The sequence below is a fragment of the Macrotis lagotis genome, chromosome 2 (assembly GCF_037893015.1).
Source record: "Macrotis lagotis isolate mMagLag1 chromosome 2, bilby.v1.9.chrom.fasta, whole genome shotgun sequence".
Classification (NCBI taxonomy): Eukaryota; Metazoa; Chordata; class Mammalia; order Peramelemorphia; family Peramelidae; genus Macrotis; species Macrotis lagotis.
This window is the reverse complement of record NC_133659.1, coordinates 257,139,586-257,153,367: the sequence shown is the minus strand read 5'-3', so window position 1 is coordinate 257,153,367 and position 13,782 is coordinate 257,139,586. Positions and strand designations below refer to the sequence as shown.

Below are 13,782 nucleotides of genomic sequence, written 5' to 3'. Positions count from 1 at the left end.
TCTTTCCCTCTTTAAGAGCAATTTGATAACGATTATACATGTGCAGTCTTGTAAAACATATTCCCATAATAGTCATATTGTGAAAGAAAACACAAAAAATCCAAGGAAAATAAAGTTTAAAAATATGCTTCAATCTCAATTCAGACTTCATCAGTTCCTTCTTTGGGAGTGATTAATATTTTTCAACATAAGTCCTTTGGAATTGTATTGAATCATTGAGTCATTTCACAGTTGATCATCATACAATATTGTTGTTATTGTGAACAAAGTTCTCTTGCTTCAGTCATTTCACTTTGTATCAGTTCATCTAAGTCTTTCCTGGTTTTTCTGAAATCAACCTTCTTGTGATTTCATATGGCATAAAAGTACTCCATCTCATCATATTCCTCAGTTTGTTAAATAATTAATTCCCTGCCCTACCAATCAAAATTCCAAAAAATTACTTTAATGAGTTAGAAAAAATTGTAAGTAAATTCATATGGAGAAATAAAAAGTCAAGAATTGCCAGGAACTTAATGAAAAAAAGTGCAAAAGAAGGTGATTTAGCCCTACCTGATCTAAAATTATATTATAAAGCATCAGTCATCAAAACTGTTTGGTATTGGCTAAGAAATAGAGTGGTGGACCAGTGGAATAGACTAGGTGTAAAAGCAGGAGAGGATTATAGTAATTTGCTGTTTGATAAACCCAAAGAGTCTGGCCATTGGGACAAAAACTCCCTCTTTGATAAAAACTGCTGGGATAATTGGAAGTTAGTATGGAAGAAACTTAGATTAGACCAACACCTCACACCCTTTACCAAGATAAGATCCAAATGGTTACAGGACATAGACATAAAAAACAATACTATAAGCAAATTAGAAGATCAAGGACTAGTCTACCTGTCAGATCTATGGAAAGGGGAACAGTTTATGACTAAGGAAGAGTTGGAGAACATCACCAAAAACCAATTAGATGATTTCAATTACATTAAATTAAAAAGTTTTTGCACAGATAAAACCACTGTAACCAAGATCAAAAGAAATGTAGTAAATTGGGAAACAATCTTTACAACTAATGATTCTGACAAAGGACTCATTTCTAAAATATACAGAGAACTGAGTCATATTTTTAAAACAAAAAGCCATTCCCCAATTGACAAATGGTCAAAGGATATGCAAAGGCAATTTACAGATGAGGAGATCAAAGCAATCCATAGCCATATGAAAAATGCTCTAAATCATTAATTATTAGAGAAATGCAAATTAAAGCTTCTCTGAGGTACCACCTCACACCTCTCAGATTGGCCAATATGACCAGGAAGGATAATGATCATTGTTGGAAGGGATGTGGGAAGTCTGGGACACTATTACACTGTTGGTGGAGCTGTGAACTCATCCAATCCTTTTGGAGAGCTATTTGGAACTATGCCCAAAGGGCAACAAAAATGTGCTTACCCTTTGACCCAGCAATACCACTACTGGGTCTATACCCTGAAGAGATGATGAAAAAGGGTAAAAACATTACTTGTACAAAAATATTTATAGCAGCCCTGTTTGCGGTGGTAAAGAATTGGAAATCAGGTAAATGTCCTTCAATTGGGAAATGGCTTAGCAAACTGTGGTATATGTATGTCATGGAACACTATTGTTCTATTAGAAACCAGGAGGGATGGGCTTTCAGGGAAGCCTGGAGGGATTTGCATGAACTGATGCTGAGTGAGATGAGCCGAACCAGAAAAACACTGTACACCCTAACAGCAACATGGGAGTGATGTTCAACCTTGAAGGACTTGCTCATTCCATCAAGGCAACAATCAGGAACAATTTTGGGCTGTCTGCAAAGGAGAGTGCCATCTGTATCCAGATAAGGAGCCGTGGAGTTTGAACAAAGTGCAAGGACTATTCCCTTTAATTTAGAAGAAAAACAGATAGCTTATTGTCTGATCTTGTTACCTCTTAGACTTCTCTTCTCCTCTTTAAGAATATGATTTCTCTCTCATCACACCCAGTTTGGATCAAGGTACAACATGGAAACAAAGTAAAGACTGACAGAGTGCTTTCCGTGGAGGGGTGGGGGGAGGGAAGCAAGATTGGGGGGAAAATTGTAAAACTCAAATAATATCTTTAATAAAAATAAATTAAAAAAAATTAATTCCCAGTTCTTTGCCACCACAAAAAAGAGTTACTATAAATATTTTTGTATATACATGTCCTTTTTTTTGGAAGGGGGGGTTTCTTTTTGTTTTGGAATACAGACCTACTAATAGGTAAAAGGGCATGCAAAATTTTATATGCAAAATTTTATAGACATTTGGATATAATTACAAATTGTTCTCCAGAATGGTTTAATCAATTCACACCTCCACTAATAGTACATTAGTGTCTCAATTTTCCTACAACACCTCTAATATTTGTTTTTTTCTTTTTCTGTCATAGAAACCAATCTGATAGGTGTGGTGATAGTAGTAATTTGGATTTGAAGTTATTTGGAGTATTTTTTTTTCATGTGACTATAGATAGCTTTGATTACTTTAATTGAAAACTACCTGCTTATATCCTTTGACCATTTATCAATTGGGAAATGACTTGCATCCTTATACATTTGACTTCATTCTCTATATATTTGAGAAATGAAGTCTTTATCAGAGAAACTTGCTGTAATTTTTTTTCATGGTTATGATTACTAACTATATGTTTCCCTTCATCCTGATCCCCTCCACCCCTGTTTATCCTACTTTCTCTCCTTTCACTTTGTCCACCTTTTTAAAAAATTTTTATTTAAGGCAATGGGGTTAAGTGACTTGCCCAAGCTCACACAATTATTGTGTCTGAGGGTGGATTTGAACTCAGGTCCTCTTGACTCCAGGGCCAGTGCTCTATCCACTGGGCCACCTAGCTGCCCCACACTTTATCCATCTTCAAAAGTATCTTGCTTCTGAGTTTTACTTCCTTCAATCTGCCTTCCCTTCTAACAGCAGAAGACCTAATTTCTTCTAGGTCAAGACAGATTTCTATACCTAATTGAGTGTGTATTATATTCCTTCTTTGAACCCATTCCAATGAGGGTAAGTAAGGTTCTCTCCCACCTCTCTCATCTTCCCCTCTACTGTAAAAACTCTTTTGCTTTGTTTTTGTTTGAGATAGTTTCCCCCATTCTCTCTCTCTCCCGTCCTCCTTCCTCCAGTGCATTCTTCTTTCTCATCCCTAAATTTCTCATTCTATCATAGTCAATTCATACTTTCCTCTTAGTCTATGTATTCTGTTATAAGAATGATAATGTTCTTAGTAGTTACAAGTATCACCTACCCATAGGAATGTGAACAGGTTAACCTTATTGAATACCTTATTCATTTCTCTGTTTAACCTTTTTCATGCTTCTCTCAAGTTTTGTATTTGAAAGTCAAATTTTCTATTCCTTTCTGGACTTTTCATCAGAAATTCTTGAAAGTTCTCTATTTCATTGTATGTCTATTTCTCCTCTTGAAGATTATGTTCAATTTTTCTGGCTAGATGATTCTTGGTTATAATTCTAGTTCCCTTGCTCTCAGAAGATCTCCAGTTCTTTAATGTTTGTTGTTGCTGTTGTTGTTCAGTTGCTCAGCTGTGCCTAACTCTTCATGAGGCTTGTTCCAGCAAGTTTTTTTCATCACACTATCCAATCTCATCCACTGCCAATCCCTTCAATCTTTCCCAGCATCAGCATCTTTTCCAATGAATCCTGTTTTCTCCTTATAATGCCAAAGTATTTTAAGTTTCAGCTATAGTATTTATCTTTCCAAAGAATAACTTGAATCAATTTCCTTAAATATTGGCTGATTTGATCTCCTTGCTGTTCAAAAGTCTTTCTCCAGCAATATGATTTGAATGTATTGATTCTGCAGTGCTCAGCTTTCCTTACGATCCAACTCTTAAGACATACGTTGCTACTGGAAAAACTGTTGCTTTAACTGTATGGACTTATGTTGGCAAGATGATGTCTCTCATATTTAGCATTTTATTCATATTTATCATGGTTTTCCTCCTAAGGAGCAAGTATCTTTTAAATTCATAACTGCAGTTGTCATATGCAGTGATCTTTGAACCCATGAATATGAAATCTGATATTGCTTCCTTTTCCTCTCTATTTGCCAGGAAGTGATTGGCCCAGTTGCCAAGATTCTAATTTTTTTGATGTTAAGCATCATTTCAGCTTTTAACTTACACTTTCACCCTCCTCAAGAAGCTTCTTAATTCCTCTTCACTTTCTGCCATAAGAGAGGTATTGTCTGCATATTTGAGATTCTTGAAATTTCTCTCAGCACTTGATTCATCCAGCCTGGCCTTTTGCAGGATATACTTTGCATATAAGTTAAATAAATAAGGTAACAATATACAATCTTGTCTTACTACTTTTTTAAGTTTTTTTTTTTTGTAAAGCAAATGGGGTTAAGTGGCTTGGCCAAGGCCACACAGCTAGGTAATTATTAAATGTCTGAGGCCGGATTTGAACTCAAGAACTCCTGACTCCAGGGCTGGTGCTGCATCCACTGCGCCACCTAGCTGCCCCCTTACTACTTTTCCAATATTAAATCAATCAGTTGTTCCACATTTGGCTCTAACTGTTGTATCGTGGTCTCTCATAGAGGTTCCTCAGGAGACAAGTAAGATCTTTATTCCTATCTTTTTGAGAACTTGCCATATTTTGTTGTGATCTATACAGTCAAAAGCTTTAGAGAAAGTCAATGAAGCTGAAGTACATGTTTTTAGGAAACTCCCTTGCTTCCTTAATAATACAGCAAATGTTGACAATTTGGTCTCTAATTCCTCTGCTTCTTTGAAAACCAGACTGCTCTTCTGGCAGTTCTTGGTTCACATATTGCTAAAGCTTAGCTTTGCAGTATCTTAAATGTAACCTTGCTAGCTTGTGAAATAAGCACAATTATTTGATAGTTTGAACATACTTTGACATTACCCTTCTTTTGGATTGAGACATAAACTAATCTTTTTCAATCTAGTGGCCCTGTTGTATTTTTCAAATTTGCTGTCTTATTGAGGGTTGCATGCTAATGTCATCTTATAGGGTTTTTCCAGCTTAGCTGGAATTCTATAATGTCCACTGTTTTTATTATTAGCAATGGTCCACTCAGATTCATTTTCTAGGATGTTTAGCTCTAGATCAGTAACCAAGTCATCATGGTTATTTTTGACCTTTTAAAAGAGGTTCCTTGAATAGCACTTTTGTGTATTCTTGTCACCTCTTAATCTCTTCTGCTTCTGTTAATTTCCTACCACTTTTATCTTTTTTTATGCTTATTTTTCCATGAAACTTTCCCTTGATATTTCTAATTTTCTTGAAGAGATCTTTCCCATTCTGTTGTTTTCTTCTTTGCATTGCTCTTTCAAGAAAACATTCTTATCTCTCCTTGTTATTCTCTGGAATCCTGCATTTTGTTGGATATATGTTTCCCTTTCTCCTTTCCCTTTTTCTTTTTAAAATTTCCTCAGGTATTTGTAAAGTCTCATCAGACAGTCATTTTGCTTTAATGTAGCAACTGCTAAGAGGACAGCTAGGTGGAGCAGTGGATAGAGCACTGGCCTTGGAGTCAGGAGGATGGGAGTTCCAATTCAGCCTCAGACACCTGACACTTACTAGCTATGTGACCTTGGGCAAGTCACTTAACCCTGATTGCCTCTCCTCCAGGGCATCTCCAGTCATCCTTATTCATATCTGGCCAATTGGATCCAGATGGTTCTGGAGGAGAAAGTGAGGCTGGTGACAGCATCCCTTCACTCAAATGCAATTCATGTGCTTGTCATGGCATTACCTCCATGATGTCATGCTTTTCTTCAAGAATGAAGGACAGGCAAAAAAACCCCAAACATCAGAAGCTGCTAAATCTTGTGTTATCCTGACTGTGGCTTTGTGACATTTGAATTGTTTCTTTCCAGCTATTTGCAATATTTTCTCCTTGACCTGGGTGCTCAGAAATTTGGCTATAATATTCCTTGGAAGTTTTCATTTTAAGATCTCTTTCAGGAAGTGATCAATAGAGTCAATTTCTATTTTGTCTCCTGATTCTAGTATACCAGAGAAATTTGCTTGATAATTTCCTGAAAGACAATGTCTAAGCTCTTTTTCTTGATCATGACTTTCAAGTAGTCCACTGGGGGAAGCTAGGAGGCACAGTGAATAGAACATCAGCCCTGGAGTCAGGGGGACCTGAGTTCAAATCCAACCTAAGACACGTAATAATTACATAGCTGTGTGATCTTGGGCAAGTCACTTAATCCTGTTGCCTTGCAAAAAAAAAATCTCAAATAGTCCACTAATTTTTTGTTTTGTTTTGTTTTGCAAGGTGATGGGGTTAAGTGACTTGCCCAAAGTGATACAGCTAAGTAAATATTGGGTAAGTTTTTAACTTTTTCCAAAGTGATATGATTTAAGAAGAGGTGTGTTTACTACTCTTGTGTTTTGTTTCGTGAGTACCCACAAGTATTCTTTGTTGCCCTGGTCTATATTTTATTTTATTTTTTTAGTTTTTTTTTTTTGTAAGGCAAATGGGGTTAAGTGGCTTGCCCAAGGCCACACAGCTAGGTAATTATTAAGTGTCTGAGGCTAGATTTGAACTCAGGTACTACTGACTCCAGGGCTGGTGCTCTGTCCACTGTGCCACCTAGCCACCCCTGTTGTAAAACATTTTAAATGAGAAATTATACAGAAATAATGATGTAAAAGGTGTAACTAAAGATAACACATGCTTCATTGGAATTCATGGAATTTCTAAAGAATATGTAGAAGACTTGGGTGACCCTCTATTTATGGGAGACTGTGGGTGAGAGCCACATAGGACATCAATCAGACTGGAGCTTCTCTGTAATACTGGAGCATTGTTTTATGACCTATGGTGCCTTTGATCATAACATATTCTCCCTGAGATTTGATTGCTATTTCTGCTTTGAGGGATTTTACTGAATTCATAATAAATCCTATAACTTGTACCCCTAATTTAAACTGTAAATCTCTTTATTTTTTTATTTTTAGTTTTTTTGCAAGGCAAATGGGGTTAAATGGCTTGCCCAAGGCCACACAGCTAGGTAATTATTAAGTGTCTGACACCGGATTTGAACCCAGGTACTCCTGACTCCAGGGCTGGTACTTTATCCACTACGCCACCTAGCCGCCCCCTTTCACTATGCCACCTAGCCGCCCCAATCTCTTTATGTTTTTAATGTGTTTCTTGTATATAACATTATTGGATTTTGTTTTCTAATCCATTTGACTTACTTGGTTTTGGGATTTTATTAGAGTTTAACCTACTGGCATTCACAGTTATGATTGTAAAATTTGTTTATTCATCCATGAAATGCTCTTATAATCTTTTGTCTCCCTTCCTCCTCCTCCTCCCTTTTTTGTCTTCTTTATATCTATCTATCTATCTATCTATCTATCTATCTATCTATCTATCTATCTATCTATCTATCTATATGGTCTACATTGCTTCTAATAATTTGATCCCAGGATCCTCTCATCTCCTTTCCTCTCTGATTCCAGACTCAAATCACTGAATTTTTCTCTTTCTTTCTCTATCTCTCTGTGTCTCTGACTCTGTCTCTTCCTCTTTCTGTGTGTTTGACTATTTGTTTCTCTGAGAAGTGGGATCTAGGGAAGTAGAACAGGGGACAGGGGAATCAGTCTCAGTAACTAAAGTTTCTTTTGCTTGAGGCAGTCATCCCCTTTGACTCAGACATTCCTCCTCTTCTTCCTTAGTAATCCCAATTTAGACCCATATTCATTTTATTATTCTTCTACTATAATTTTTTTTAAACCTCATTTTGCCTAATACAAAGAGTGTGTGGTTCATGAATCTTTTTTTTCTTATTCTGCTGTGCTTGAATGACCATTCCCTGTGGTGCCCATATTAAATAAATATTATTCCTACCCTTCTTACCCTGCTCTTCTTTGCTGGTATTTTTCTTTTGCATATGTATTTTTTTTTTAGGTTTTTGCAAGGAAAATGGGGTTAAGTGGCTTGCCCAAGGCCACACAGCTAAGTAATTATTAAGTGTCTGAGACCAGATTTGAACCCAGGTACTCCTGACTCCAGGGCTGGTGCTTTATCCACTGTGCCACCTAGCTGCCCCTGAATATGTATTTTTACTTTTCTTAAATTTCTTTTATTTGCTCCATTTCCATTTCTAAGACTGTCTAGCTTTGGTTTCTTTTTTTTATTTTAATAATTTTATTTTTCCAACCATATGTAAAGCTAGTTTTCAACAATTTTTAATAAGATTTTGAGTTCTACATTTTCCTCTCTCCTCCCTTTCTTTATTTTCCCTCTCTCTAAGGCAGAGGATAATATAATATAGGTTATATAGATATAACTATTTTAGACACATTTCCTTATTAATCATGTTGTGAAAGAAGAATCAGAACAAAAAGGAAAAAACCACGAGGAGAAAAAAATAAAAGCATAAAATAAATTGAAAAAATTGAAAATAATGCATTCAGACTCCTTAGTTCCTTCTTTAGATGTGGATGGTATTTTTTTCATTGTAAGTCCTTTGACTATTTTGTTGCTGAGAAGAGCAAGTCCATCATAGTTGATCATCATACAATGTTGCTGTTAATATTTGCAATGTTCTTCTGGTTCTGTTTCCTTCATTCAACATCAGTTTATAGAAGTCTTTCCAGGCTGCTCTTGATTGCTTACAGACCAATAGTAATTCATCACATTTGTTTACCACAATTTGTTCAGTCATTCCCCTCAATTTCCAATTCTTTGCCACTACAAAAAAGAACTACTATAAATATATTTTTTTTACATGTGGGCTTTTTACCCCTTCTAATGATCTCTATGGGATACAGACCTAGTAGTGGTATTGCAGGATCAAAGGGGTATGTACAGTTTTATTGCCCTTTGGGCATAGTTCCACATTGTTCTGCAGAATAACTGGATCAGTTCACAACTCCACCAATGATGCATTAGTGTTCTAGTTTTCCCATATCTCCTCTAACATTGACCATTTCCCTTTTTTTTTTCATATTGGCTAATCTGATAGGTGTGAGGTGGTACCTCAAGGTTGTTTCGATTTCCATTTCTCTAATCAATAATGATTTCGAGCATTTTTTCATCTGACTATAGATAGCTTTAATTTCTTCATTTGAGAAATTGCTTGTTCATGTCTTTTGACTATCAATAAAGGAATGACTTATATTCTTATAAATGACTCAGATTTCTCTATATTTTAGAAATGCACAAGTAAAAATTGTTTCCCAACTTACTGCATTCCTTTTAATCTTGGTTGCATTGGTTTTATTTGTGCAGACATCTTTTAATTTAATGTTATAAAAATTATCCATTTTGCAAATTATAATGTTCTCTATCTCTTATTTGGTCATAAACTCCTACTCTTTTCATAGATCTGACAGATAAACTATTTCTTGTTCTCCTAATTGGTTTATGGTGTCACCTTTTTTTGGTCTATATTGTACTCATTTTGGGTGCAGCTAGGTAGCAGTGGATAGAGCCCTGTAGTCAGGAGTACCTGTGTTCAAATCCGACCTCAGACACAATAATTACCTAGCTGTGTGGCCTTGGACAAACCACTTAACCCCATGTGCCTTTCAAAAACCTAAATAAAATAAAATAAATAAATTGTACCCATTTTGATCTTATCTTGATATAGGGTGTGAGATAAAAGTCTAAACCAAGTTTTTTTTATTTTATATATTTTTTTATTTTTATTAAAGATATTATTTGAGTTTTACAATTTTCCCCCAATCTTGCTTCCCTCCCCCCACCCCCACCCCACAGATAGCACTCCGTCAGTCTTTACTTTGTTTCCATGTTGTACCTTGATCCAAATTGGGTGTGATGAGAGAGAAATCATATCCTTAAAGAGAACAGAATTCTCAGAGGTAACAAGATCAGACAATAAGATATCTGTTTTTTTTTCCAAATTAAAGGGAATAGTCCTTATACTTTATTCAAACTTCACAGCTCCTTATCTGGATACAGATGGCACTCTCCTTTGCAGACAGCCCAAAATTGTTCCCAATTGTTGCACTGATGGAATGAGCAAGTCCTTCAAGGTTGAACATCACTCCCATGTTGCTGCTAGGGTGTACAGTGTTTTTCTGGTTGTGCTCATCTCACTCAGCATCAGTTCATGCAAATCCCTCCAGGTTTCCCTGAAATCCCATCCCTCTTGGTTTCTAATAGAACAATAGTGTTCCATGACATACATATACCACAGTTTGCTAAGCCATTCCCCAATTGAAGGACATTTACTGGATTTCCAATTCTTTGCCACCACAAACAGGGCTGTAAACCAAGTTTTTAACCATACTATTTTCTAGTTGTCCCAGCAGTTTTTGTTAAAGAATGAATTGTCATTTCAGAAGCTGAAGTTTTTGGGTTTATCAAACAGTAGATTATTATAATAATTTAATACTATTTCTTTTGTGTCTAATCTATTCTATTGATCCAACAGTCTGTTTCTTAATCAATACCACACAGTTTTGATGACTTGCTGATTTATAGATCTGGTATGGATAGACTGCCTTTCTTTGCATTTTTCTCCCTATTAATTTTTTAGTAGGAAAAAAGAGGGGGGGAAAACTGGGGAAGAATCTTGCTTAAATCCATTTCTGTGACAGGTGGAAGAAGTGAAAGATGCTCCAAGGGTGGGGCTTAACATCAAGACCAAGTCCTGATACAGGGATACCTGGAGGAGGTTTTTAAAAGCCAATTTAACAATATAGAAAAATTACAATTTGTTTCACTCCAAAAGGGTTACATTTCTCTGTTCTCTGCTTCATCATCTTTCTTAGCTTGTGCAAAAATTTTTGTGCAAATTTTGTGCAAAAATCTAATTTGTAGATATTATTATCTGTGAGCCCTTTTGACCCCTTGTTTGGTCAAGAATTCTTCCCTAATCCAAAGATCTGTGAGGTAACCGCTTTCAACATTCCTCTAATTTGTTTAAAATGTGACTTTTTAGGGGCAGCTAGGTGGTGCAGTGGATAGATCACTGGCCTTGGAGTCAGGAGTACCTGAGTTCAGATCCCGCCTCAGACACTCTAATAATTACCTAACTGTGTGGCCTTGGGCAAGCCACTTAACCCCATTGCCTTGCAAAAAAATAAAAAAAAGTGACTTTTTAGACCCAAGTCATGTGTTAATTAGTAGCTTTATTTTAGTATTTAGTGATACATTTTAGTCTAAATTCAATTTCTGACAGAATGCTATCCAGTTTTTCATATTTTCTGTTTGGGGGTTTATCAAAAACTAGGTTACTAGATTGGTTTGCTTTAGTATGTTGTTCATTGATTGAACTCTTCATGAAAAAAAAGCAACACCTTTACCAAATTGGTTTGTGTTATAATTTGAAATTGGTACTGCTAGGTTCCCTTTATTCCCACTTATTTTCATTATTTCCCCAAAGCTTCTTGAATTTTTTTTAGTTTTTGCAAGGCAATGGGGTTAGATGACTTGTCTGAGGTCACACAGTTGGTTAATTATTATGTGTTTGAGGTCAAATTTGAACTCAGAAAGACTCCAGGGCCAATGTTCTATTCAATGTGCCACCTAGTTGCCCCAGATTCTTGAAATTTTTTAATTGCTCAGATAAATTTTATTATTCTTTTTCTAGTTCTATACTATTCTTTGATAGCTTAATTAAAATAACACTGAAAAATTAATTTAAGTAGTAATTTTTATTAAACTGGCTTGGCCTATTCTTGAACAATTAACATTTCCCCAGTTATTAAGATTTTTATTTCTGGAAAGTGTTTTGTATTTGTATGAATACAGTGCCTGTGTATATATCTTGTTGAATAGTGTCACCCGTCCTCCCACAACTATAATATAGTTATTTGTAATAGAATTTCTCTATCACTTTCTGCTAGGTTTTATTGGTAATATATATAGAAATGCTGTTGGCTATAGTTCTCTAATGATACCATCCTATCCCCTGAAAAAAGCAGTAATTTTGTTTCTTCTTTGTCTCTGCTCACTTCTTCATTTTGTTTTTCTTTCCTTATTGCTACAGTTATCACTTCTAGCATTTTATCAAATAGAAATTATTCTGGACACCCTTGCTTTCACCCCTAATCCTATTCCAAAGTCATCTAGTTTATCCCCATTACAAAAATGCTGGTTTTATTTAATGTGTGTGTTATGTATGTGTGTATGTATGTATGTATGTATAATTCTCATTTGAGTCAGAAGAAAAAGCATTGAGTTTAATTAATCTTGGCAGGTTCTCTATCACTTTCTCTTTCTTTTTCAAGCACATACTCACTTTTAAAACCCTGATCTTATTATACATAGCTACATTGTCCCTCTTTCTTTAGTCTCTAGTTGGGCTAAACTGACTTTCTTGTTCTTCCTTACACATGATACCCATCTCCCCCTTTCAGCATCTTTATACTGATTGTCCTTCATTCCTGAAACAAACCTACTTCCATCTTTTACACCCCTTCATTTTTTTCCAAACTGCTCAAGCAACAGCTTAGAAGGCTTGCAGCTTTCCTCTATCCCCACAAAAATTTTGCTTTGAATATATTTTGCATATACATATTTATGCACATGTCTCTTCCAATTAAATACAAATTCCTAGAGGAAGTAAGAAAACTTCATTTTTGTTTTTGTATTTCCAGCATTAGGCAAAGTACTTTATTGATTTGTTAAAATGCCCCAGACAATAGCAGACTTTCCTAGTTGTCTTGTCAAATCTACAAATTTAACTCTAGATGTGAACATCTCTGGTTGAAGAAGTCCTTGGTAGTTCCCTTTCTAAATTGCATAAAAAATAGATTTCCTTGAGAAAACTGTTTTTAAATTCATTTAGCTAGCTCCTGAACTGCTAATCTAAAGAGTATTAGCATTTAATTGGCATGATGTCCTTTTATTTAAATCTCCTAGATAATGAGTCATGTAATACAAGTAATTTAACTCAAAGAAAAAATTCTAAAATACCTTTTATTTGATTTTTGAATGCCCTATTTTGTTATTATTTTTATTGAGGCAAATAACCAGAAGACTTTTTATATCTCACAGTCACATCTTCTGTATAATAAGGAGCATGAATAATATTTCAATTGGCAGCATTCCACAATTCTCTTATCTTACATTTTGCTTTCAAATTGCATACAATTTGACAAACATCTATTAAATATGATATATATTATATATATAAAATATATTATTGAATATAGATATAATATTAAATACTTTCAATATACTACAGTATAACTAGGGTAAGTAGGGGAATCTGGGTCTTTGCTCCAAGGTAAGAAAGAAAGAGGCACAGACAGCAAGTGGGCTTGCTTTCTCCATTGTCTTTTCAAGGCCTTGATGGTGGTAATGATTAGCTCATACTGGGTATGCCTCCCTTTCCGTAAGCAACTTAAAACCTCATGGTGTGGTAGGGTATACTTCAGTTTAAAGGATTCTGAAATATTTTATTATTCTGTAACTTAAATGATTCTGAAATAACCATTGCTATTTTGTGTCTGTGTTTATTTCTACAGGGTGACAGTGGAGGACCTTTAATGTGTTACCTTCCAGATGCTGGCAAATTTTATTTAATGGGAATTACCAGTTTTGGATATGGTTGTGGTCGAAAAAATTACCCTGGTGTTTATGTCCAGGTGCAATTCTTCAAAACATGGGTGATAAATGAAGTGCTTCAAGCAGCAGCTGATGATAGAAAAAAGACAAATATTGGACAGGGGCAGATCCTTCTTATTGTAGTCTTTTTCAGTTTACTAGTGGCCACATAAATTGACTCTAAGATCATAACTTTTTTGTAACTT

The 13,782-nt window shown here is 35.3% G+C and overlaps 1 protein-coding gene across 2 annotated transcripts in view; it reads left to right on the top strand.

Moving 5' to 3' along the window:
* The window catches only part of LOC141514815 (transmembrane protease serine 12-like), a 60,012-nt gene extending 46,244 nt beyond the window's left edge, over window positions 1-13,768 (top strand). The window contains exons 5-6 of one of the 2 annotated variants that reach the window (XM_074225923.1): window positions 6,317-6,367; window positions 13,498-13,768. In XM_074225923.1, the coding sequence (XP_074082024.1) occupies window positions 6,317-6,367; window positions 13,498-13,749 (303 nt within the window). In that variant the 3' untranslated portion in view covers window positions 13,750-13,768. The remainder of the gene's footprint in view (window positions 1-6,316; window positions 6,368-13,497) is intronic. The other variant, XM_074225924.1, reaches the window with a different exon arrangement.
* The last annotated feature ends 14 nt before the right edge of the window (window positions 13,769-13,782 follow it).